This window comes from Oncorhynchus nerka, linkage group LG27, assembly GCF_034236695.1.
Source record: "Oncorhynchus nerka isolate Pitt River linkage group LG27, Oner_Uvic_2.0, whole genome shotgun sequence".
NCBI classification, from domain to species: domain Eukaryota; kingdom Metazoa; phylum Chordata; class Actinopteri; order Salmoniformes; family Salmonidae; genus Oncorhynchus; species Oncorhynchus nerka.
In genome coordinates, this window is record NC_088422.1 from 36789932 (window position 1) to 36815984 (window position 26053).

Here is a 26053-nt window from a genome sequence, read left to right on the forward strand (position 1 = left end):
TTTTCAAGCACAGCTTTATGAGAAAGAACAAACAATAGCCTGTTATGACAGGAGGATGACGCACAGCAATTATTATCCAGTTCTGAACGGCGTAGACTGCTTCTATCCAGCTCATGATTTATAACGTAACTCCCTATGGTAAGAAAGCCCGTTCCTCATCAGTTGACTGTCACTTTGCTCCATCATGTGCGCGAGACACACACACACCTGTTTCGTTCCGTGCTGAAACTCTAGCACCTTCTAACTCAACTCTGGACCTCGAAGCCAGTTCCACTGCATTTGTTCATTGTTCCCCTCTAATCAGGGACAGATTTAGACCTGGGACACCAGGTGGGTGCAATTCATTATCATGTAGAACAGAAAACCAGCAGGCTCTGGACCTCATAGGGTAAGAGTTGAATATCCCTGGAGGGGCAGGACCGAGTTTGGGAAACCCTATTGGGCGATGTCAGTCTACATCTGACATCTACAAATCCATTTAAACACACATATGACCTAGACTACTGTTGTAGTTTAGATTGGAGCTTAGATTCATAATAATATAATGATAGTCTACTTTACAAACATGTAGGAGCTTAGTCACTAATCAAATAAATGAATGACAAGATGGGATTCATGAATCTGCACTCATACAGTTTATTCCAATGTTAGACTGCATGTGCAGGTAGTGCATGACACAATATTGATCATGCACTCAATGTGAAGGGTGTGAGCTTCTAGAACAAACAGAGGTCAGCCTTTCCAGCCCAGGAAATGGTACATACATTGCTCCATTCCCACACCAATTTGTATTCCTTATGCAGGACGAGCTTCAGTGAATGCTATATCACCAGTATAAGAGAAAGGGTTACCAGACTGTTGTGTATTCGACAGTGCTGAGTTCTCTTCAGGTTCCTCAGCATCTGCTCCAGTTCCTGACCAGACTTTCTGCATTCATTCAGTACTTCTACATGGTTGTTTGGCAAGACAAGTATAGTGAAGCAGCGGTGGTATAAAGCAGAGACAGACTGGGATCAAGCCCAGGTTCCAGGGAGAAGTCACCAGATATTCACCATGGAGAAAAGGTCCTTGAAGGAGATACCGTCTCTGAAGGAGAGGATGGGGGCACAGCTGAAGGAACTAAACCTGAACCCTAAAACACTGAAAAACTCGAAAAAAGCAGTGAAGGGATTCACAGACTTCATACAGAACAAGGAGACGGAGGAGACAGACAACAGCTACGATAATGAAGAGATGTGTGAGTACCAGGTTTGTGTGTGTGTTCTTACACATGCGGGGGTGTGTGTGCGCACTCATGTAAATGGCTGAGTGACTGGAAGCCCGTTTAGATTTTTAAAAATGTTTTTATCAAAGTCATCTAACTTAAGTAAACACTGATGACTAAGGTGGTTGGTTAAGGTCCAATTTAAGAATTATAGCCTGAGGAAACCTGGCAATTGCCCAGTTTGACAGGATACAATGTAAAGTGTGTTCTTGTAATTATGGTATCACATGTTAAGCAACATTGGTGAATATTCATGCTAGCAAATTCTTCTACAGATCAAAGCAAGCAATGAATATCCTTATTCTCTTGACTTTGAGGTGTGTTAGGCATGCCCTACAAGCTCTTTGCTCACTGGGTGTTCACATCCAGTCAAATCATTACCCATGACAGATGTATAGGCTCTACAAACACAGAGAAAGAGCTGTGTTTGTATAGGACACACACACATGACTAATTCTGCCCTGATACTATTCAAAGTAACTCCTATTTCACACGCTCTGAAGAAGAACATTTTCTCTGAAGAAAAACATGCATATTGATGTGTTACTTATTGTGAAGCACCTTGTGTGTCTGTTGTGTGTTTGTAGTGTTGGCGCTAGAGAAGGAGTACATTGACGCAGCAAAAATAAATGATGTACAGACCATGAAGCTTCTGGGGAAGGCGGTCAATGTTGACGCAAAGAACTTGGTGAGTCAGTCCTCATATCCATGGAACACCGAAGGTCAAATAGGGGGTGCTTATATTTGTCCTGTTTCACCCATGTGCAAGTGTGTAGTATGAAATGAAAATGTGTTTTTTGCACATCCCACTCCACCTGAGACCCTCAGAGTGGGGTCCCGGCCAGGGATCAGCCATTTGTGACCTTGGAGCAATTAGGATTAAGTGCCTTGCTCAAGGGCAGATCAACAGATTTTTGACGTAGTCGGCTCAGGGATTTGAACTAGCCACCTTTTTGTTACTGGCCCAACACTCTAACCGCTAAGCTACCTGCAGCTAGCCACACTGCAGTTAATATCGCCATATATTCTGCTCTGTGTCACTTGTTCGATTAACTTGTCCCATGCATTGATCCTAGCATGATCGCACTGCCCTGCACTATGCAGTAGCTGGAAAAAACATAGAGGCCGTCCAAGTACTTCTACAGCGCAGAGCAAATCTCAATCAAGCGGACAAGGTAGGACGACACAACACTATTCCATTGTTAGTGATGGTGACATTTTAAGCTTGTCCTCTTCAACAAACAATCCAACAGTTTGTGAAAATGAAACGGCTCAACTCCCTGTCTTTTTCTTTCCCTCTATTTCTCTCTCCCCCTATTTCTTCCATACATACTCACATAGCATGGAGTGACAGCCATCCACCTGGCTGCCTGGTTTGGGAGTGTAACCATCATGAAGTTGCTTGTGCAGGGTGGTGCTGACCCAAGTGTTCAGAATGCGGTAGGGAACCTCTGTTTAAAACATTCTCTTTGCTATTCCAGAAGGCCTTGAGTGTGTCTCAGTTATCGCTTTCCTTGTGATGCTGGTCAGACCTAAGTTCACTGACATCTCAGTCATCTGGGATGCCAATTACAATAATCAACCACCGAGCCAATTTCTATATAGCCATTGGAGAATCCAATATGTCAAATTGTCTTGAGGTGTCATGCATGGAGATGGTGAGTTGTATTGTCTGTTCTCAGGTGGGACTGAACATCATGCACTGTGCTGCCATCAACAACCACACCGACATTGTGACGTTCATTATCTACGACTTGATGATGAAAGAACTGGACAAAGAGGACCTGGTAATCACATAGACATACAGTATCAGTAACCATTGCATCCATTTCAAATGTTGGTTGAGCTGAATTAGTTCAATAAGCTGACCCTTTTTCTTCCTCTCCTCTTCTCCCTCCTTCTCTTTCTCAGTCTGGACACAGGGTGTTTGCGTCGGCAGCAGAGCATGGCTCTGTTGAGATGCTGCAGATGTTGATGGAGGAGGCATACAATATGGCCACCATGGAGGAAGACCAGGTGTGTGTGTGTGTGTGTAGGAGGCTGTATGACTGTTCGACTGTTTCTCCATCTCTCCTTCCTGTTTACTGTGTATCTCTCCTTTCCTCCCACCCTCCTGCTTTTCCTCTTTCTTTAATTGCTAGAATGGGGACACACCTCTGCACTTGGCTGCCAGCAATGGCCATTTGGATGCCGTCCAGCTACTGTTGAAGAGCTTTGATACTCGTGATGAAGTCAATAAGGTAGAGTCCCACTGGAAACATTGTCTGGAGCCATTTGCTTGCCAGCATGTGTGACTGTGTTTGCTCAATGCCTACACTATACAGTAGCTGCTTTAGGTCAATAGCTGATCAATGAGTGATGTATCTGGGGCAGCTTGGGGAGACGGCTCTGTACCTGGCTGCTGACGCTGCCCATGAGGACTGTGTCCAGGCTCTGTTGGAGGCAGGCTGTGACCCAAACATTGTCACCATGGTATGCCAGCAAACCATACCAACCACACACTCCAACCAGTCAGTATAATGGTCACCACTAGGCAAAGTTACTAAATCATTAAAGGAAGGATCCCTCCAGACCCAGTTTATTATACTATAGTACTTTACTACCCCCCTTAGGGCCAAAGCAGTGCTCTACACCCTGTCTCAGAGAAGGGTTACACGTCGTTGGTGAAACTCCTCATAGAGAACACAGCCCAGATGGACTTACAGAACCAGGTGAGAGTGAGCATAGAGGATTCGTCTTGGTCAAACATGAATGAAGCCAACATGTTATCCTAGTAATTACTCAGTAGTAAGTGACCTGACATCAGAGAGTTTCTATCTAATGGTCCATGTTGGTTGTGTCTCTATTGGCAGCACCTCCAGGCTCCTCTCTACCTGGCAGTGAAGAACTGTCACATCCCTGTCATCCACACACTGCTGGAGGCTGGCTGCAACGTCAACATCACTGATCATGTATGTACAACGCATGTGCACTCAGTCCTAATGCTATTTTGAAATCATCAGTTGCATCCCAAATGGCACCCTATTCTCTGCCCCATGGGCTCTGGTCAAAGTAGTGCACTATGTAGGGAATAGAGCCCCTTTTGGGATGCAACTAATGATTTAGAGGCATTGTAATGGTTATGGGTTTGAGTTTGGTAACCTGACTCTAGATCTGTGGTAAAGGGCAACATGTACCTTGCGCTCCTGTCTGTCCTCCTTAGAGGTCCCAGACTGTCCTGCATGTAGCAGCAGAGCTGGCCAGAGTGGACATCGTTGACATGCTTCTGAAAGCTGGGATGGACCTGACCCTCCAGGACAAGGTGGAACATGGACAACCACAACTATGATGTAAACCTGAATTTGACCCCTCTCCTTTTCACTGCAACTTCCCACTCAATGTTTTCTGCTTTGTTTTGAGCAGCAGGGTAAGACAGCACTGGCTGTGGCAGCCCGAGCAGACGAAGTCATCATCGTGGACATGATCATCAAGGCAGAGAGATATTTCACATGGAGGAGGGTAATAGAGAACCATAATGGAAATAAATAACTTCATTGTGTGTTTGTTTATTTTATATAATTGTGAAAGAATGCAGACCGTGTAGTTATGGGAGTCCTCCCTATTAGTGATATGGCTGTATGTGTTTTTAAATGATACAATTCTGTAAATTCAATCAATCAATGAGACTAATACGTTGCTATAGTCATCTGTTAATCCATGCACTGTAGTGGAGCTGGAAATCAAAGATTACATTCATCACAGATGATTAATTTCCTAACATCACAACTCCAGATGAATCCCTGTAATACCATTAATGCTGGCTGTGGGAAAAATGATTTGTGCTGAAATGCCCGACAACCAATTTCATTGTCAATTTGATAGTGTTTCTTCCAACCTTACCCGACACTCAAAACAAGTGGCTCTGGCATTCAATAAGCATGGGCCTACGTGTGCTTGTCTGTGGACACCGTACTCAGAGTGTGAAGCTTGTTGTCCTTTCTCAGGTGACATAATGTGATTACCCTTCCAGGCCAACACTGAGCTTAATGAGAACCTTCACAGCCAGTCTCCGCTGACGTTTAAATTAGACCATCGCGCGGAGAGCAAACATGTCCGCGGTACGGCCTGGCACCTGGCCTACCGCCTGCTGGAGCCGGGTGACTGGAAGAGGCTGGCGCTGCACTGGCACTTCACCGAGCAGCAGGTGGCTGCCATCGAGGAGCAGTGGACAGGTGACACAACCCAGTGGGGTAATCATTCACAGGAACATCAGAAAACAACTGGTTGATTATAAATACAAGATGTAAAGGTCTGGCAAGAGGGATTCTAAAGTATTGTTTTGTAGTTACTTGGAATTGTGTCCCAAAACCAAGCCACTTAATAAGGAAAGCTTCGACAATAGCTTTATTTAGTTAATGTTTCCCTTATTTTACTAGGTAAGTTCTCATTAAGTCTGTTCACTGCTTGTGTGTAGGGAAGCGGAGCTACCGGGACCATGGGAACAGGATGCTGTTGATCTGGCTCCATGGGTCAGAGCTGGCCCAGTTGAATCCAGCTAAAGAGCTGTACCAGGGTCTGCTTGCCATAGACAACAAGAACGTAGCAGGTATAGTGTGTCCATGACCCTTATCTCATAGGAAAAAAAAAATTACATTCATGTTGAAGCCATAACAGAGAATTATAGATGGCTGTTTGGTTGTTTTGCAGATAAAATACGAATGGACACAGAGGACGGGGACATGAAGAAATGCATCCTTTCATAAAGGGTGTCGACATCTACAGACAGACATACGTTCAGTCAACCAGATTCTATTTTTTCCCAAATGAGAGCATTTGTGTGGTTCTTTTTCCATGGATCCATATAGTAGTACACATTTCCACGGATCCATATAGTAGTACACATTTCCACGGATCCATAGTAGTACACATTTCCACGGATCCATAGTAGTACACATTTCCACGGCTCCATAGTAGTACACATTTCCACGGATCTATAGTAGTACACATTTCCACGGATCCATAGTAGTACACATTTCCACGGATCCATAGTAGTACACATTTCCACGGATCCATAGTAGTACACATTTCCACGGATCCATAGTAGTACACATTTCCACGGATCCATAGTAGTACACATTTCCACGGATCCATAGTAGTACACATTTCCACGGATCCATAGTAGTACACATTTCCACGGATCCATAGTAGTACACATTTCCACGGATCCATAGTAGTACACATTTCCACGGATCCATAGTAGTACACATTTCCACGGATCCATAGTAGTACACATTTCCACGGATCCATAGTAGTACACATTTCCACGGATCCATAGTAGTACACATTTCCACGGATCCATAGTAGTACACATTTCCACGGATCCATAGTAGTACACATTTCCACGGATCCATAGTAGTACACATTTCCACGGATCCATAGTAGTACACATTTCCATGGATCCATAGTAGTACACATGTCCATGTACCGTCAGAAGTTTACATCCACTTAGGTTGGAGACATTCAAACTCGTTTTTCAACCACTCTACAAATTTCTTGTTAACAAACTATAGTTTTGGCAAGTCAGTTAGGACATCTACTTTGTGCATGACACAAGTAATTTTTTGACACAAGTAATTGTTTACAGACAGATTATTTCACTGTATCACAATTCCAGTGGGTCAGATGTTTACATACACTAAGTTGACTGTGCTTTTAAACAGCTTGGAAAATTCCAGAAAATGTCATGGCTTAGAAGCTTCTGATAGGCTAATTGACATAATTTGAGTCAATTGGAGGTATACCTGTGGATGTATTTCAAGGCCTGCCTTCAAACTCAGTGCCTCTTTGCTTGACATCATGGGAAAATCCCAAGACCTCAGAAAAAAAATTGTAGACCTCAACAAGTCTGGTTCATCCTTGGGAGCAATTTTGAAATGCCTGAAGGTACCACGTTCATCTGTACAAACAATAGTACACAAGTATAAACACTATGGGACCACACAGCCGTCATACCGCTTAGGAAGGAAATGCGTTCTGTCTCCTAGAGATGAGGTTACTTTGGTGCGAAAAGTGCAAATCAATCCCAGAACAACAGCAAAGGACCTTGTGAAGATGCTGGAGGAAACAGGTACAAAAATATCTATATCTACAGAAAAACGAGTCCTATATCGACATAACCTGAAAGGCCGCTCAGCAAGGAAGAAGCCACTGCTCCAAAACCGCCATAAAAAAGGCAGACTATGGTTTGCAATCGCACATGGGGACAAAGATCGTACTTTTTGGAGAAATGTCCTCTGGTCTGATGAAACAAAAATAGAACTGTTTGGCCATAATGACCATCGTTATGTTTGGAGGAAAAAGGGGGAGGCTTGCAAGCCGAAGCATACCATTCCAAGCGTGAAGCACGGGGGTGGCAACATCATGTTGTGGGGGTGCTTTGCTGCAGGAGGGACTGGTGCATTTCACAAAATAGATGGTATCATGAGGTAGGAAAGGTATGTGGATAAATTGAACATCCAGTCAGGAAGTTAAAGCAACATATCAAGACATCAGTCAGGAAGTTAAAGCTTGGTCGCACATGTGTCTTCCAAATGGACAATGACCCCAAGCATACTTCCAAAGTTGTGGCAAAATGGCTTAAGGACAACAAAGTCAAGGTATTGGAGTGGCCATCACAAAGCCCTGACCTCAATCCTATAGACAATTTGTGGGAAGAAATGAAAAAGTGTAGGTGAGCAAGGAGGCCTACAAACCTGACTCAGTTACACCAGCTCTGTCAGGAGGAATGGGACCAAATTCACAGTGGGAGCGTGTGGAAGGCTACATGAAATGTTTGACCCAAGTTAAACAATTTAAAGGCCATGCTACCAAATTCTAATTGAGTATGTACACTTCTGACTCACTTGGGAATGTGATGAAAGAAATAAAAGCTGAAATAAATCACTCTTTTCTGTTATTCTGACATTTCACATTCTTACAATAAAGTGGTGATCATAACTGACCTAAAACAGGGAATTTCTACTAGGATTAAATGTCAGGAATTGTGAAAAACTGAGTTCAAATGACTTCAACTGTACATCTAATTAGGGAATGGTTTATTATTCGGAGAATATTTGTAATTCATGTTTTATTCATGTTCAAGAATTTACCGTAAAAGTTTATAGTGCAGATTTTGACCAAAACATGAACATATGGCCTTGATACAGTCCTGAAAACTTGACCACAGGTGTTGTTCTCAACACATCATCAACGCAATATTATTTCAAATATGCGATTTCACACAACAGTCAAGACTGACTTTCCATCATTTAAAAACAACAAATAAAAAACCAGAAGAAAATACAAAAACAGTCATTCACAATAAGAAGTAAAACTAGTGAAAAAGTAATTATCCAAATGCTCTGAAAAGACAAGCCGGTTCCATCCGTCACCATTCTACCTTCCATTCCAGAGTGTTATCATGTTTATTGATTGCATTTGAAAAATTATTTTCTGTAATCCTAAACTTAGTTCTCACAGAAATGGTTCAGGTCCTTCATAGTTCTCTCATAGTAGTGAACGTGTGTGTGTGTGTGTGGGGTTACGTATGTGTAGAATATTTGGGAATATTCAATTGTGCACATGTATCACCATGTCCAAGTCATGTACGGGAAGACTACTTGTATTTGCATATAAGGTAGTGGAATTTTCCTATGTGAACCATAGGTGATAATGTTGAGTGTGTGTGTGTTTACTCAACCACTTTGATAGAGTGTACGTGGTAGGCTGAGTGTGTTCTGGAGGAACTCTTGCTGCTGTAGGGGCCCTGGCCCTGCTGAGAGGAGGAGCGGGGGAACTTAGCTGCGGTGGCCTGACCCACCGTGAGCTAGGAGAGAGAAAGAGAGCGATAAGTGAGACATGTTGAGGTCTGTTCAGCGAAGGTGTGTCTTTCTACAGATCATAAATCAACTTGTCTGGTGATTTTGGTTCATCGTAAAAATAGACATGCTTGGTGATGATGGTGTACCTGTGTGACGGGGTGATGGCGCTCCACGATGACAGAGCTCATGGGAGGAGCCACACCCATAACCTGGAGGTTGCTGGGAGCACGTACAGAGCTGGGAGCGCGGAGATCGGCGCGTGCCGTGATGCGAGCGGTCACGGTTTTGGAGGCTTTCTGTTGACCCGATGTGATCACCCGTGTACTGACCTGATACAAATGATGATCATTAAGGAACAGTCAACAAATACGCGTGACCTTTCACTTTGTTTGATAAATGGTGAGGAAAAGGTCACAGTAACCAGAGACAGTGGCTAACACCCTTTTCTCAAACACTTCCCATCGTGGATTTCAGATTGGTTAAAACTCCCTCTAGTCAATGATTACACCAATCCAATGCAATGATTGTAGATCCATGACAGGAAGTGTGCAAGTGCACACTTTAGGAGTGGGGGTATAGAATCGGGACATGGCCATTAGAAGCTCCCAGTGCCATAGACCATAATCAATGCTAGTACTAACCTGTCTGTGGGAGCTTGCAGTGCCCCCTGGTGGTAGGGTGCTGTGGACCACTGTGGTGGAGGGGAACAGCTCAACTCTGGAGGCTGGGACATTGGAACCCACCTGACGGAGAGAGTGAGTGGGCAGATATTAAGAGTGCAGGTAGAAGCCCATACACAGGAAAGGAGATGAAGAAATTAGACAAACTGATGCCCTGTAAATATAACAGGCCTATCCAATGTATCGCACAGAGGCCTGGTGTGTGTTTGAGGAGTCAGCAGTCATAAACCATTATCTCGAGACAGGCTGTGACTGAACATTGTGTAGTGGCAATTATAAAATACTTTTAGTGAGAAAATGTTTAGTCTTGAGAAAGAATATATACAACTGCAGCAAATTATACGACAATATGATATTTAATGATGGCAGAACCTGAGAACCACAGTAGTAGTGATTGCCATTGCATTTATGGACTGTAACCAGGGTGGGTGTGTGTGTGTGTGGGTCAGCATCTCACTGTCTCCTCTGTGTCACTCTGGGACGGTGGTACAGGAGGGTCAAAGTGGACCGGGCTGAACCGAGTGGAGGAGGCAGACCTTTGCTGGAGATGGGCCAATGAGCCGGTGCCAGGATCATCCCGAGGGGGCGGAGCATCTATGGAGGGAAGACCAATAAGAGCAGTCATATAATCATCTGTACACAGGCTTAAGTCCTGAAGCCAGACCAGCTTCATGACTGGACATGTGAAAGCTGGTAATCAAATAAGCCCAGTATAATCAAATGTGACCAACATAAATCACATTCTGTCATTTGCAGACACAGAGCCCTGTCAATTATAAAACAAGAGACAAATTACTGTATGACATTCCAGATTATTCTGATGAGAACATTTTAATTAGATTTACCCCCCCCCCCCCAAAAAAGACAAAACTCAAATCAGACACAGATAAATGTGTGTTGAAACTAGAACCACTCTTTAAGTTCGAGCTGAATCTCTAAAATGTCATACATGCATTTGCGGACGACGACCGCCACACCAAGGTTACAACCTCCACAGAGCACCACACCGTCAGCATTTCCAAAGATTTACCATCATCACGCAAGGAGCCAAAGTGTCACACTGCAGAAACAGTGTCTGTGTTTTAGGGTAACAGAGCCTAGGCAATAGACTAATAAACTGAATGCGTGGCTTGATCAGATACAACTGGGGGAGGTAGTATAATATAGGGGTGGGCATTAGACATTTTTGGACTGTTCGAGTAAAATATATATTTTTACAACACAAGGCCCGCACTGTTTATATGCCAACAGTGCGCAATAATGCCTAATTAAATCATAACCATTACAGATCTAATATAAATATATTAGTACCAGTCAAAAGTTTGGACACACCTACTCATTCAAGGGTTTTTCTTTATTTTTTTACTATTTTCTACATTGTAGAATAATAGTGAAGACATCAAACTATGACATAACACATATGGAATCATGTAGAAACAAAGTGTTAAATCAAAATATTTTTTATTTGAGATTCTTCAAAGTAGCCACCCTTTGCCTTGATGACAGCTTTGCACACTCTTGGCATTCTCTCAACCAGCTTCATGATGTAGTCACCTGGAATGCATTTCAATTAACAGGTGTGCCTAACAGGTGTGGAATTTCTTTCCTTCTTAATACATTTGAGCCAATCAGTTAGATTGTGACAAGGTAGGGGTGGTATACAGAAGATAGCCCTATTTGGTAAAATACCAAGTCCATATTATGTCAAGAACAGCTCAAATAAGCAAAGAGAAATGACAGTCCATCATTACTTTAAGACATGAAGGTCAGTCAATTCGCAAAAAAACATCAAGCGCTATGATGAAACTGGCTCTCATGAGAGCCGCCACAGTAAAGGAAGACCCAGAGTTACCTCTGCTGCAGAGGATAAGTTCATTAGAGTTACCAGCCTCAGAAAACAGCAGTCCAAATAAATGCTTCAAAGAGTTCAAGTAACAGACACATCTCAACATCAACTGTTCAGAGGAGACTGCGTGGATCAGGCCTTCATGGTGGAATTGCTGCAAAGAAACCACTACTAAAGGACATCAATAAGAAGTAGAGACTTGCTTGGGCCAAGAAACACGAGAAATGGACATTAGACCTGTAGAAATCTGTCCTTTGGTCTGATGGGTCCAAATTTGAGATTTTTAAGAATCTGAACTGAATATTTTTTCAAATGAAAAAAGTTGCTAGTACGAAGTTATGCGCATTTCGAGTCTGGAAAAGTTGGTCTCAAAAGATTGATAATTTGTAACGGGGCTCAATTTGGTGAATTGAAAGACTTGAAACATTTTTGGGGTGTTATCAACCAAAATCTGTTTTCTTTTCGATATACAGATGTTCCATTTAGTTTATTACCAACTCCACATTGAACACTGTATGCTGATGAATTATGTCCCAGACATCTGTTTGATGAGTTGGCCCGAGGCTTAATGATTCTAATGAAAATACCCTCTTGGTCTTTATCAAACTAATGTTTTTGCATATTTTCAATGTGGAACCTGTCTATGTTTATGGGGGGGGGGTTATAGCACTAGCAGTTCGCAAAGTAGCCTCAGTAGAAAATAGACGGGACGCAATTCTATTCATGGAATAATTCTAAAACTGCAGCTCGTTGTTGGAACATATTTTCCTAATTCAATCAACCAGTCCATTTTACATATGTGATAACATGTTGTCACTTGTCAAGGAATGTATCTTGTGTATCCCATCAGTTAGATATGTTTTTGTAATCATTTATTTCTGCAGGTCTAATGGGAGCTTGTGTGTGTGCACTCTGCACCTGTGTGTAGAGGGAGTGGTGGAATGCATTTGAGTGAATGAGACACAGAGGGGAAAGGGAATTTAGGGAGAAGACTGATGCTCGGCTTGTTTAAAAAAAGAAAGAAATGCACATCCACAAATGGAACACTAGAATCCAAAACATTTGGGACAACATTTCACTTGCCCGTTCTGGCAGCCGCAAAGCACATTCCACTAAATAGTTTCACAGCACTTGAAAGGTTTTGACGCCCGTTCGAGTACTAGATTACTCATGCCCATTCCTAGTATAATATACTTCTTTTAACAATCTGTTCTATGAATTAAAGTGTCAGGAACAGATTGGTTTCTTGACAGAGCCGTGTGTGTGTGCGGGTGTTACTAACCGTGCAGGTCGTGCTCCGCTCGTCCCTCCCCAGTGTGGAACATGCTGAGAGCCTCCATGTTGAGGGCACACACGCCCCTCATAAAGGCCTTCTTCATGGACTCCTCATAACGCTCCCTCTCGGAGTGCAGCCTCTGGATCTCAGCCTGGGCAGCATCCAGCGCTTCCACGTGCTACACAGAGGGAGAGGAAGGAGAGAGATGAAGGGGGGAGAGAGAGAAGAAAGAGGGGGTGAAAGAGAGAGGGGGAGAGGAAGGAGAGAGAAGAAAGAGGGGGTGAAAGAGAGAGGGGGAGAGAAGAAAGAGGGTGAAAGAGAGAGGGGGAGAGGAAGGAGAGAGAAGAAAGAGGGGTGAAAGAGAGAGGGTGAGAGGAAGGAGAGAGAAGAAAGAGGGGGGTGAAATAGAGAGGGGGAGAGGAAGGAGAGAGAAGAAAGAGGGGGTGAAAGAGAGAGGGGGGGAGAAGGAGAGAGAGGGATTCATTAATTTATCATCATTGTTAACTGTACTGTAATTAAAATGCAAAGGCCACATTGGGGAAAACATAAATAAGAGGACTGGTTCGATTGTAACTGAGGAATGAGGTTGAAGGGAAGCTTGTTCCATTTCCTTAACTCTGAACTGACCACCTACTCCATGCTGCAATTCCTCGCTCTCGCTGTAATAACCATCTCTCCCTCCCTCCCTCTATCCCTCTCTAATAACCATCTCTCTCCCTCACTCTCTCTCCCTCCCTCTATCCCTCTCTAATAACCACCTCTCCCTCCCTCCCTCTCTCTCCCTCCCTCCCTCTCTCTCTCCCTCCCTCTATCCCTCTCTAATAACCATCTCTCTCTCCCTCCATCCCTCTCTAATAACCCTCTCTCTCCCTCTCTAATAACCATCTCTCTCTCCCTCCCTCTATCCCTCTCTCTCTCCCTCCCCCTATCCCTCTCTCTCTCCCTCCCCCTATCCCTCTCTAATAACCATCTCTCCCTCCCTTTATCCCTCTCTCTCTCCCTCCCTCCATCTATCCCTCTCTAATAACCATCTCTCTCCCTCCCTCTATCCCTCTCTAATAACCAACTCTCTCTACCTCTCTCCCTCCCTAATAACCATCTCTCTCTCCCTCCCTCTATCCCTCTCTAATAACCAACTCTCTCTACCTCTCTCCCTCCCTAATAACCATCTCTCTCCCTCTCTCTCTCTCCCTCCCTCCCTAATAACCATCTCTCTCTCCCTCCCTCTATCCCTCTCTAATAACCAACTCTCTCTACCTCTCTCCCTCCCTAATAACCATCTCTCTCCCTCTCTCTCTCTCCCTCCCTAATAACCATCTCTCTCTCCCTCCCTCTCTCTCTCTCTGCGTGCTAGGCCCACTTCCTGCTCTTGCTCCTCTCTTTCACTGGGCTCTAACTGCAGCCTCCATCAACTAGGCTCACTCACTACTATAGTGCACCAATTATACATGAACATTATTCGAATCTCTTCACATAGCCCGACATACAGAAAAACCTTCAAAAAGGTATATTTGCCATGTAAAAAGCTGAAAGGTGCCAGGCCTGCAGAACTATGCAGTATGGTGAATGACACTATTTCTGTAAGACAATGTTTACTCAGTTTCTTAGTTGTGTAGTTAGCTTCTGTTCTGTGCTCATGTGAAACGGTCTTCTTCTTTTAGGACAGAACACCATTTCAGAGTGCTGGAACCAGAGATCATATGTAATTCTATGGTTGGAACTGTATAGGCCTACTCTATGTAGCAACCTCTGTGTGTGAGTGTGTGTGTGCGTAGCTCCTCCCTACCTCTGCCATCTTGTCCTCATAGCCAGCTGATAGGCGCACACAGACCTCCTCTGCCCGGGCGCGGCACGCCTTCTCCACCTTCTCCTTCCAGCTCCCCTCGACCAGGTTGTGCCAGCCTGCCCACACCTTCCTCTTCAGCTGCAGACGGTAGTGCTGCTCTGCCAGCCGGGCACTGTGGGCCTGGGGAGAGGGAGGGGAGGGGAAGGGACACGGGGGACAGGGGGAGGAACGTTTAGGAAGACTCTGCTACACACAGGAATCAAACCGACACTTCAGATATTTAGTGAAAAACGAGGTATTAAATACTGTCACATGGATGCAAATATCACTTATTTAAGCCATAAATATCAGGCACCGGACCAATAATACTACATGTCATTTAAAAAATCACAAGTGGAAAATCTAAGTGTGAAAACGTAATGCATGTTCAATATGATGCGACATGGTATTGCATGTGTCGGTTAATCATGCAGAGATTCAGGATTTGCATAACCCTGCTGGAGTACTGTCAGCACTTAAAATGTACACTTCCCCTAAGAATGTTATAACATTCATTTCACAGAATAGACATGTGCAACTCATTCCTTGGTTAAAGGGGTGAACTGTCATTTAAAAAACAGACATTAAAAGATGCAGTGCGCCGTATACGTGTGCCCCGTACACACTGTTCCCCATCTCAACCACACCCTAGCCCTCTGAGGGAGACCCCTCTCCCCCCAGTCTCTCACCTGCTCCCTGGCTTCGCTGTGCTGCAGTCTCCAGTGGGTGAAGGTCCTCATCAGCTCCAGCCTCTCCCTCTGTCTGTCCACAGCCTGGCTCAGGTTCACTATCACCTACAAGAAAAACAATACACGTCACACACACACACGATGCCTCACACACTCAATTCATCATAACACACCCAACACTGTTGAAGAGAACTGTATGGCTCGTCTTTACATAGGTAAGACCCTACCAGTAGCGGGTGTGTGGTGCGGAGGTGTGTGTGGTATGATATGTGTAGACTGCGTACCTCGTCCTTCCTCTGGTTGGAGGTCTCGTAGGTGTGGAGCAGTTCCTTCAGGCTGTCCATCTCTGCAGTGAGGCCTGCTATACAGGCAGCATGCTTCTCCCTCTCCTTCCTCACCTCCAGCTTGTGCTGCTCCATGAAGGCCAGCTTCCACTTCCTCAGCTCCATCAGCACGTTGGCCTGGGTTGGAGAGACAGGGGTGGAATGGTTTCACAAAGAAACATAGCAGGCCACTTCAACGGCACAATAGAGATACTGAATCACAAATGACAAATCAAGAATCAGATGATCATTTAGGAAACACGTCGCTGAAAGCGAAATGTGATAAGCGCTGTAGATGCGGTAACGAGGTCAATGGAGCGCAGACCGTGAGGGATAGAAGAGGGACGCCAGATTGGCGCACATTCAACAAATCTGATCTAACAAAGTGGATATTGGTCAAATCCGTCATGATTGATGCATCGTAACAGGCTGTTACGTGTGTGTGGTTACTAATGTCAGATTTGGATTTATTTGGCTGTTTTCGACTGCATAACATTTAGAAGTAGTCCCTTTTCAGGCTTAGAAATGACTGCTAAATGCGTACTCCTGTTCGTATAGGCAGGTAGCATAGCTAGAATAGAGAAATCGGTGGTGGTAGTCAAGTGTTTTTAAACTGTAATGAGGTTGATTGGTGACGATGACATGAACATATTATTGGGTTTGACATCCATACAAGCATTATACTCTGATTTCCACCTCAACATAGTGTGAAATACACATATAAACAACAGCCTAAATGTACGCTAATTTTGCTGGGGTGCAATGAGGAGATTCGGGATCTTCCCCTCCCCATGCGTTTCCATTGTTTTGGTCGAGTACCCCTGGCCTCTTTACCGCGTCTATCAGGTCAACAGAACATAACCCAAGAACACAAGCCTCATAAGGATCTATTCTCGCCAAGCTAAAACAAAATCGCCAGACATTGAATAGACAGACAATAAAGAGGCAGGGCAAGCTAACCTTGAGCTTGTCGCTCCACGTGTCCAGGAGGTTCTCCATCTTGTTCAGGTTCTCCTCAGAGACAAACATCTCTGTCACCACGGTGACCAGGGGGTCTGGACTGCCGTGTCTGGAGCTCTCCGACGGCGTCGGCAGTCTGTCTGAGTGAGCGTCTGAGACAACAGATGACCTGCCAGCCATCTCTTCATTACCTGGAGGTCAAGAGACTGGGTTGATTTTCTGCACTCAAACCTGATAAAGAACCACAGTGGTCCCAAAGAATGTTTGATGCTCTGGGAGCATCAAAATAGTATACTATAATTATATATATCCCATGCCTGTTCTGTGTCATGGTCTTTATAATGATGCTTTTTATTGGACTATAGTTATAAAGCAGGTGTGTATTTACCCTCAAAGGTGTGTGAGTGTGCCCTGGGCTCCACCATAAAAGGGGAGGCCCGTGCTGACCTCACTCCCCTGCTAGAGCGTCTCCCATCTTCAGCTTCAGAAACTGAGCCTGAGAGGCAGAGAGAGCCGGAGAGAGAAACAGTGACAGAGAGTGCGTGTGATGGTAAGAATACTAAGTAAGAAAACTCTGGCTCTTCATCCAGGAATGCATTTATGGCAATATCTTAATTAAACCCTGCAGTGAGAAGAAAAAAAGTCTGTACTCTAAAGAGCAGTTTGGGCAGGATGCCAGCATATCATTACCAATCAGGCGCACAAAATCCTGCCTGCTTTTTACATCCCAGTACACTACTCCATGACAGTTTAAGCTCTACAACTGAGAATGCCATGGTCTGGAGAAAAGACTGATAGACTGGGTGTAAGCTGCGTGTAAGCTTGCTTGTGGCAGGGAACAGAGAATGAATGGCTCTTCTGATATTAAATAGAGTAGCTCAGACACCTACACTCCTGTAATGTACGGTCTGATATCATTCTCAGTTATATGATTAACTAGTAGTGTCAATGCCTCTCAGTCTGTGTTTTGGGACAGGTCTTGGCTATCATCAAGCAGTTAATCTCTCCATGTCAAGTGTTTCGGTACTTGTGAAATACACATGGAACATTCAACAGCTTGTTGGGCTTGGTGCAATCGAGTCTGTGTGTGCCCGGGTTAAAAGACACCGACAGAGAGAGAAGCATTTCTTAACAGAAAGACCCAAAGCAGGAGAGAAGCCAAATCCTTTACGACAGTGGCTCATTTGAAGGGAGCAATGTGGAGGGCCTCAAGCTGTGTGTCTGTCAGAACGGCTTAGTGTAACAAGTGTGTGGGTGAGCAGCGGCCCACTGTACCTGCTGAGCGATGGGACCTCGCGTCATCATTTCCACGGGAACTCCGTCCATCCGCAGACAGTTGTGAGGCACTTAGAAGCTGCAGTTGAGCGGCGGGCTGCGGTTCATACTTAGGAGTGACCACTGCGTAGCGGAGAAGTTCTTCATATTCATCCTGTCAATCATATGAGAAGAGACATTGAAACGGGGCAGCAGGTAGCCTAGTGGTTAGAGTGTTGGGCCCGTAACCAAAAGGTTGCTGGATCGAATCCCCGAGCTGACAAGGTATAAGAAATATGTTGTTCTGCCCCTGAATAAGGCAGTTAACCCAGGGGATGCATCATTGTAAATAAGAATTTGTTCTTAACTGACTTCCCTATTTAAATAAAGGTTAAAAAAAATGTAAAATGTGAATTTAAAAAATGTGTGAATTAAGTTCTGCTTACTAGTTATCACTAGTTAACACAGCAACAAAGCTCCCACCCTCATCAAACCGTGAGGCTGCCTGAGAAACCAGCCCATTCAACATCACCAGTTGTCATCATAGGCAACACTATGGTGAGAAACATTTCGGTTCCCAAGGCAAAAACCCTGTGCTTACACGAGTACAGGACATCACAAGGCTGCTTCCGACAATTCTACGACAAATGCTGGGAGCTGACACTGTCGTAGCCCATGTGGGGTCAAACGACATCAGGAGGGCTAGTTCGGAACATTTGAAAATGGATTTTAAAGAACTGATTTTAGCATTAAAAGACCCCAAAAAGTGGTCAATCATTTCAGGTCCAGTATCATCGTTGGGCCGCAGGTGTGAAAGATTCAGCAGACTGCTGGCATTACACATCTGCCTAAAAGACTACTGTAGCTCTGCTGGAGTCATGTGTATAGATAACTTTGATACCTTCTGGAAATAGAAGATACTCTACAGGAATGAAGGAGTTCATCCAAATCATCTTGGCTCCTGTCCATGCATTTCAAGGCTGCGTTGAAACAATGACTGTTCAATGATCCAAGACCAGCTCAGTTAATCCCTACCATTGAGACAATGAGTTGTCATAATGCTGCATCAAATGTAGATGATCCTAGGGGCTTTGGCAAACACAATGTAAGCACCTTCATTTATGTGCCCCTAATTGCGCCGAATACTTCTGTTTATCCTACAGCTATTGTAAGCAGTAATCATGAGCCTATGAACCAGAGTTACATTGTTAGCACTGAGGCAGTGTGCCCTAGTAGGAAGACCACATAGTGCAGGGTGACCTGCACAATCAGCTCCAATTTAAATAACATGAGTAAGTCTACTTCTGATAAGCTTCCCAGTAAAAGCATTAAAAACAATCAAGCAACCCAGAAAAGCGCTAACAATAGCTCATATTAACATATGCAGCCTGAGAAACAAGGTCCATGAAGTCAATAACTTGCTTGTAAGAGATGACATTCATATTCTGACTATCTCTAAAACTCACTTAGATTATATCTTTGATGATACAGCGGTAGCAATACATCGTTATAACATCTACCGAAAAGACAGAAATGCCTACAGGGGGCGGTGTTGCGGTCTATATTCAGAACCACATTCCTATAAAGCTTAGAGACGATCTAATTTTAAAGTACTGTTGAAGTAATAGGTTAATATGCCTCACCTAAAGCCCATTCTTGTGGGAAGCAGCTATAGCCCACCAAGTGCTAACAGTCAGTATCTGGATAATATGTATGAAATGCTTGATAATGTACGTGATATCAACAGAGAAGTATATTTTCTGGGTGATTTAAATATTTACTGGCTATCATCAAGCTGCCCACTCAAGAAAAAACTGCAAACTGTAACAAGTGCCTACAACCTGGTTCAGGTTGTCAGTCAACCTACCAGGGTAGTTACAAACAGCACAGCAATTAAATCATCAACATGTATTGATCACATGTTTACTAATGCTGCAGAAATTTGCTTAAGCAGTATCCAAATCCATAGGATGCAGTGATCACAATAGAATAGCCATATCTAGGAAAACCAAAGTTCCAAAGGCTGGGCCTAATATAGTGTATAAGAGGTCATACAATACGTTTTGTAGTGATTCATGTGTTGATGATGTAAATAATATTTGCTGGTTTATGGTGTGTAATGAGGAGCAACCAGACGCTGCACTTGACACATTAATGAAATTGCTCATTCCAGTTACTAACAAGCATGCACCCATTGGGAAATTCACTGTAAAAACTGTTAAATCCCCTTGGATTAATGAGGAATTTAAAAACTTTACGATTGAGAGGGTGAGGCAAAAGGTATGGAAAATAAGTCTGGCAGCCCAACTGATTGGAAAACGTTTTGCAAATTAAGAAATCATGTGACTAAACTAAAAAATAATAAAAATAAACTATACTACGAAACAAAGACAAATTAGATAAAGAATGATAGTAAAAAGCTTTGGGGCACCTTAAATTAAATTATGGGAAAGAAAGCCAACTCGACTCCATCATTCACTGATATTGCCAACTACTTTAATTACTTTTTCATTGGCAAGATAAGCAAACTTAAGAATGACATGCCAGTAACAAACGCTGACACTACACATCCAAGTATATTGGACCAAATTTTGAAATCCGTAAAGCCAGTGTGGAAAAAGGTGAAAAATGTTTTGTTGTCTATCAACAATGACAAGCCACCAGGGTCTGACAATCTGGATGGAAAATTACTGACGATAATAGCAGACGATATTGCCACATCTTCAATTTAAGCCTACTAGAAAGTGTGTGCCCTCAGGCCTGGAGGAAAGCTAAAGTCTTTCCGCTACCCAAGAATAGTAAAGCCCCCTTTACTGGCTCAAATAGCCGACCAATCAGCCTGTTACCAACCCCCAGTAAACTAGTAAAATGGTGTTTGACCAGATACAAAGCTATTTCCCAGTAAACAAATTGACAACAGACTTTCAGCACGCTTATAGGGAAGGACACTCAACAAGCACCGCACTTACACAAATTACTGATGATTGGCTGAGAGAAATGTATGATCAAATAATTGTGGGGGCTGTCTTGTTAGACTTCAGTGCAGCTTTTGACATTACTGATCATAGTCTGCTGCTGGAAAAACGTATGTGTTATAGCTTTACACCCCCTGCTATAATGTGGATAAAGAGATGCTTGTCTAACAGAACACAGAGGGTGTTCTTTAATGGAAGCCTCTTAAACATAATCCAGGTAGAATCAGGAATTCCCCAGGGTAGTGGTTTAAGCCCCTTGCTTTTTAAATTTTTTACTAACGACATGCCACTGACTGGGACAAAACATTCACTAAACCTCAACTTAATATTGTATTAAATCATGTGGAAATTGTGCAAGTTGAGATGACATAACTGCTTGGAGTAACCCTGGATTGTAAACTGTCATGGTCAAAACATATTGATACAAAAGTATGTATATGTCCATAGTAAAGCGCTGCTCTGCCTTCTTAACAACACTATCAACAAGGCAGGTCCTACAGGCCCTAGTGTTGTCACACCTTGACTACTGTTCAGTCGTGTGGTCCGGTGCCACAAAAAAGGGCTTAGGAAAATTACAATTGGCTCAGAACAGGGCAGCACAACTGGACCTTGGATGTACACAGAGAGCTAATATTAATAATATGCATGTCAATCTCTCCTGGCTCAAAGTGGAGAGATTGACTTCATCACTACTTGTATTTATGAGATGTATTGACATGTTGAATGCGCCAAACTGTCTGTCTAAACTACTGGCACACAGCTCAGACACCCATGCATACATACATACTACATAGAGCCATGACTACATGGAACTCTATTCAACATCAAGTAACTGATGCAAGCAGTAAAATTAGACTTAAAAAACAGATAAAAAAAAACACTATATGGAACAGCAGGGATTCTGAAGCAACACAAGCATAGGCACAGACACATGCATTCACACATACACACGATAACATATACGCACTATACATACACATACACATGGATTTAGTGCATATGTGGTGGTGGTGGAGTAGGGGCCCGAGGGCACACAGTGTGTTGTGAAATCTGTGAGTGTATTGTAATGTTTTTAAAATGGTATAAACTGCCTTAATTTTGCTGGACCCCAGGAAGAGTAGCTGCTATGGGGATCCATAATAAATGGCTAAACCCCACATATTTCTACAATTTCTTCTTAAAATCTGATTTTGAACCAAACCTTAACCCTTACCGTAACCACACTGCTTCTTTATGTCTAACCATAACCTTAAATTAAGACCAAAAAGCTCATTTTAGTTTCCATGGATTTTTACGATATTGACTTGATGGCTGTGGTAACTTCAATTGCTACCTCATCAAAACAGTCGACTGATGAGTTTTAAAACATGAAGAATTGCATTTCTCTTCATGAACACATCTCCATAAATTTGTAAAAGTAAGTGCTTTTTTACCTGCAGCTCAGAGGAGACCGAGCTGCCCTGATCTGAGTCCCCTGGCAGAACTGGACTGCTCGGATCCCCTTCATCTGAGGACATCTGAGGAAAGATACATAAAAATGCAACTGGTTGTTTTAACAGGAAAGGCACTTGGAATGGTCATCTGCTGATGAAGTCAGATAGCATGATGAAAAATACTACATAGCTCATTGAGATGTAAACCAACTACATAACTCCTGTACTATATTCAAAGATTCAGCCTAGAAGGACCAACATAAAGGTAGCTAAGGTTAGGGTAGTCTCGCGAGGACAGCCTACAAAATCTCGTTTGGTGATTGTCAGGGTTCGTGCTATTCGGAATCCTTGTCGGGAAGTCCCTACCCGTTGAAATGTAAATGCTTACAGTACTGTTTATGGTTAGGCAGAGTTTCCCAAACTCCTGGGGCACGTTTTGGTTTTTGCCCTAGCACTACGTCCGTGCTATCCTTGGGACGGCCCTAACGTTACCCAATTGAAATTGACATTTTAAATGGTTAGGTAAGGTTTACTGTAGGGACGTCCCTAGGATCCCAGATAGCACAGACCATGTACATTTTGATCAACATCATTTAGGCTAGCTAGCTGGCGTTAATTTAGCTAACGTTAACCCGTATCAGTTCGCTAAATTAGCTAGCGTAGTAAACATAGCTAGCTAACCGTAGCAATAGCAAACTAGCGCTTCCACACACACACACGATGCAGTTTTGGAACGAATTTGTCTAATTTTGTCTTATATCACGTCCACATTTGCAAAAGTGTTACCTTGGTACTTTGGAGTATATCGAACTGCCTTCGTCTTGCGTTTGTTTTGTGTTATCAACTTGTTGATCTTGACAGTTTCAAATCGCTAGGTTTGCGTTTCAAACTGGCTAATTTTTACAACAATGCGGGATTAGATTGGTTACTGAGTCGAAGGTCCCTACTAAACGACTTTTGATTGGGCAGCGCGTTTCTCTGGTAACAGTAAACGGAAACAACATTGAACTCGGTGTCGTTTAAAATGATGGTCATGTACTTTTGCGTGTCATGTTGTAACAATTGGATTTAACTAGATAACTAAATAGCTAGTTGTAGTAGCGCCATACGTTTACAATACTAGCTAGCTGTATCGAGACAGACTATTTGATGACAATGGATTTTACTCCATATTATCTGCCTAAATTAATCAGTGAGATCTGGAGCCATGCTTGCTAGCTGCTGGTATTATTCGCTGATCAGAGGTAGGCTACTGTAATATTTAACTCCAGCTAGTAAACAACTTGTACTGTAACGTTAGCAGCGTTGCCAGTTGAAATTGATCTGTCAATGCTCCTTTCTCATTTGTCATTAAGTAGGGCAAAACACCTTGTGTGTGTCCATTCTTCTTTTATAGCACATGGCAGTGGTGGCAGCAGCACTGGCTGGTTTAGTAGCCTGCAGACCATTGCCTTGGTTAATTCATGAATTAAAACAATCAGTCCCACTTACCTGTCTGAAGTAGGTATATGTCTTTGGTGAATACCACCACCCTGAGAATCTGCCTGTTGACATTGTTGTGCCTGTCAGTTGGGAAACTACTGACACATAGCTAGGTTCACCTGTACAAACAAAGACAGAAACGCCTTTGAGGTCATAAACCTCATGCTTAATAGCATTAAGCCCCATATGTTGCAGAGGCCTGGCAGACTGGAATGGAGGCGGGACAGACAAAAGACAGCAGAGACATATGGTCCCTCTTGGCCATGGCAGAAATGTCTGTTACTCTTGGACTAGGACCTCCTTACCACCTGGATGTGCAGTGAGAAGGCTGCTATGGCACTGTCATACACAATGCTAGCAGCATTGTTATGATACTTGTGGCATTTCTTTGAATTAGATGCATGAGGGAAAACACTGTAATGCCATGTGTGTCGGTGTCATTGAGATTAAAGTGACAAAGTATCTGGGCTATTCTGCCAAGGAGGAACAGTAGTCCAAAAGGGTGCTTGACAACTGATCCCCTAAGTAGCAAAGCATAGGTTACTCTGGCTGAGGAGGAAGTGTGTATTTCAGGTCACTATAACATATGGTCCAGAAAACAAGTCGATAAGACATGATAAAGTATGCAATGAAACCACATTGATCAGTTTTCAATTAATAGTTTGCTAACAGTTAATCAAATGGCTACATGGACTATTTGCATTGACCCCCCCCCTCCCTTTCTCTCTTGCGCTGGCTCTATGCATACTGGACACATACATGCATATTGACACCACACACACTCACACAACCTCAGATTGAGGGGTTGGGTTAAATGTGGAAGACATATTTCGATTGAATGCATTCAGTTGTGTAACTGACTAGGCATCCCCTTTTCACACTCTTCACATACGCTGCTGCTACTCTGTTTATGATCTATCTTGATTGTCTATTTACTTTTACCCCTACCTACATATACATATTAACTAAATTACCTTAACTACCTTGTATCCCTGCACATTGACTTGGTATCGGTACTCCTTGTAGCCTCATTATTGTTATACAGTGCCTTGCGAAAGTATTCGGCCCCCTTGAACTTTGCGACCTTTTGCCACATTTCAGGCTTCAAACATAAAGATATAAAACTGTATTTTTTTTGTGAAGAATCAACAACAAGTGGGACACAATCATGAAGTGGAACGACATTTATTGGATATTTCAAACTTTTTTAACAAATCAAAAACTGAAAAATTGGGCGTGCAAAATTATTCAGCCCCTTTACTTTCAGTGCAGCAAACTCTCTCCAGAAGTTCAGTGAGGATCTCTGAATGATCCAATGTTGACCTAAATGACTAATGATGATAAATACAATCCACCTGTGTGTAATCAAGTCTCCGTATAAATGCACCTGCACTGTGATAGTCTCAGAGGTCCGTTAAAAGCGCAGAGAGCATCATGAAGAACAAGGAACACACCAGGCAGGTCCGAGATACTGTTGTGAAGAAGTTTAAAGCCGGATTTGGATACAAAAGATTTCCCAAGCTTTAAACGTCCCAAGGAGCACTGTGCAAGCGATAATATTGAAATGGAAGGAGTATCAGACCACTGCAAATCTACCAAGACCTGGCCGTCCCTCTAAACTTTCAGCTCATACAAGGAGAAGACTGATCAGAGATGCAGCCAAGAGGCCCATGATCACTCTGGATGAACTGCAGAGATCTACAGCTGAGGTGGGAGACTCTGTCCATAGGACAACAATCAGTCGTATATTGCACAAATCTGGCCTTTATGGAAGAGTGGCAAGAAGAAAGCCATTTCTTAAAGATATCCATAAAAAGTGTTGTTTAAAGTTTGCCACAAGCCACCTGGGAGACACACCAAACATGTGGAAGAAGGTGCTCTGGTCAGATGAAACCAAAATTGAACTTTTTGGCAACAATGCAAAACGTTATGTTTGGCGTAAAGCAACACAGCTCATCACCCTGAACACACCATCCCCACTGTCAAACATGGTGGTGGCAGCATCATGGTTTGGGCCTGCTTTTCTTCAGCAGGGACAGGGAAGATGGTTAAAATTTATGGGAAGATGGATGGAGCCAAATACAGGACCATTCTGGAAGAAAACCAGATGGAGTCTGCAAAAGACCTGAGACTGGGACGGAGATTTGTCTTCCAACAAGACAATGATCCAAAACATAAAGCAAAATCTACAATGGAATGGTTCAAAAA

The 26053-nt window shown here is 43.3% G+C and overlaps 2 protein-coding genes across 3 annotated transcripts; one reads left to right on the forward strand and one right to left on the reverse strand.

Annotated features, from left to right (window-relative positions):
• The first annotated feature begins 749 nt into the window (after positions 1-749).
• On the forward strand, positions 750-8300 carry LOC115111052 (ankyrin repeat and death domain-containing protein 1B-like). The gene is made up of 15 exons (XM_029636936.2): positions 750-1237; positions 1852-1952; positions 2341-2439; positions 2606-2704; positions 2947-3051; positions 3176-3280; positions 3406-3504; positions 3638-3736; positions 3877-3975; positions 4117-4215; positions 4467-4565; positions 4667-4762; positions 5274-5475; positions 5718-5849; positions 5951-8300. The coding sequence occupies exons 1-15, from the start codon at positions 1054-1056 to the stop codon at positions 6004-6006; spliced, it is 1674 nt and encodes a 557-aa protein (XP_029492796.2). The 5' UTR covers positions 750-1053; the 3' UTR covers positions 6007-8300.
• Positions 8301-8352: 52 nt separating this feature from the next.
• poc5 (POC5 centriolar protein homolog (Chlamydomonas)) lies at positions 8353-23952 on the reverse strand. 2 transcript variants are annotated; one of them, XM_029638050.2, is made up of 13 exons: positions 23855-23952; positions 22364-22447; positions 17977-18130; positions 17090-17197; positions 16702-16892; positions 15703-15879; positions 15419-15523; positions 14691-14870; positions 12911-13082; positions 10240-10376; positions 9744-9845; positions 9249-9431; positions 8353-9107 (listed from the first exon to the last, which is right to left on the reverse strand). In XM_029638050.2, the coding sequence occupies exons 1-13, from the start codon at positions 23915-23917 to the stop codon at positions 8973-8975; spliced, it is 1791 nt and encodes a 596-aa protein (XP_029493910.1). In that variant the 5' UTR covers positions 23918-23952; the 3' UTR covers positions 8353-8972. The 2 variants fall into 2 exon arrangements, with proteins under 2 accessions (XP_029493910.1, XP_029493911.1); XM_029638051.2 differs by lacking the exon at positions 23855-23952 and adding an exon at positions 23150-23322.
• Between the last annotated feature and the right edge of the window lie 2101 nt (positions 23953-26053).

Coding starts and splice junctions, on each gene's coding strand:
- poc5 (XM_029638050.2), bottom strand. CDS start 23,917: ATGTCAACAGGCAGATTCTCAGGGTGGTGGTATTCACCAAAGACATAT. Junction 16,893..17,089: donor ACACTCACACACCTTTGAGG/GTAAATACACAC, acceptor CTTGACCTCCAG/GTAATGAAGAGATGGCTGGC. Junction 15,524..15,702: donor CCAACCAGAGGAAGGACGAG/GTACGCAGTCTA, acceptor TTTTTCTTGTAG/GTGATAGTGAACCTGAGCCA.
- LOC115111052 (XM_029636936.2), top strand. CDS start 1,054: ATGGAGAAAAGGTCCTTGAAGGAGATACCGTCTCTGAAGGAGAGGATG. Junction 1,238..1,851: donor CTACGATAATGAAGAGATGT/GTGAGTACCAGG, acceptor GTGTGTTTGTAG/TGTTGGCGCTAGAGAAGGAG. Junction 3,052..3,175: donor AACTGGACAAAGAGGACCTG/GTAATCACATAG, acceptor TCTCTTTCTCAG/TCTGGACACAGGGTGTTTGC.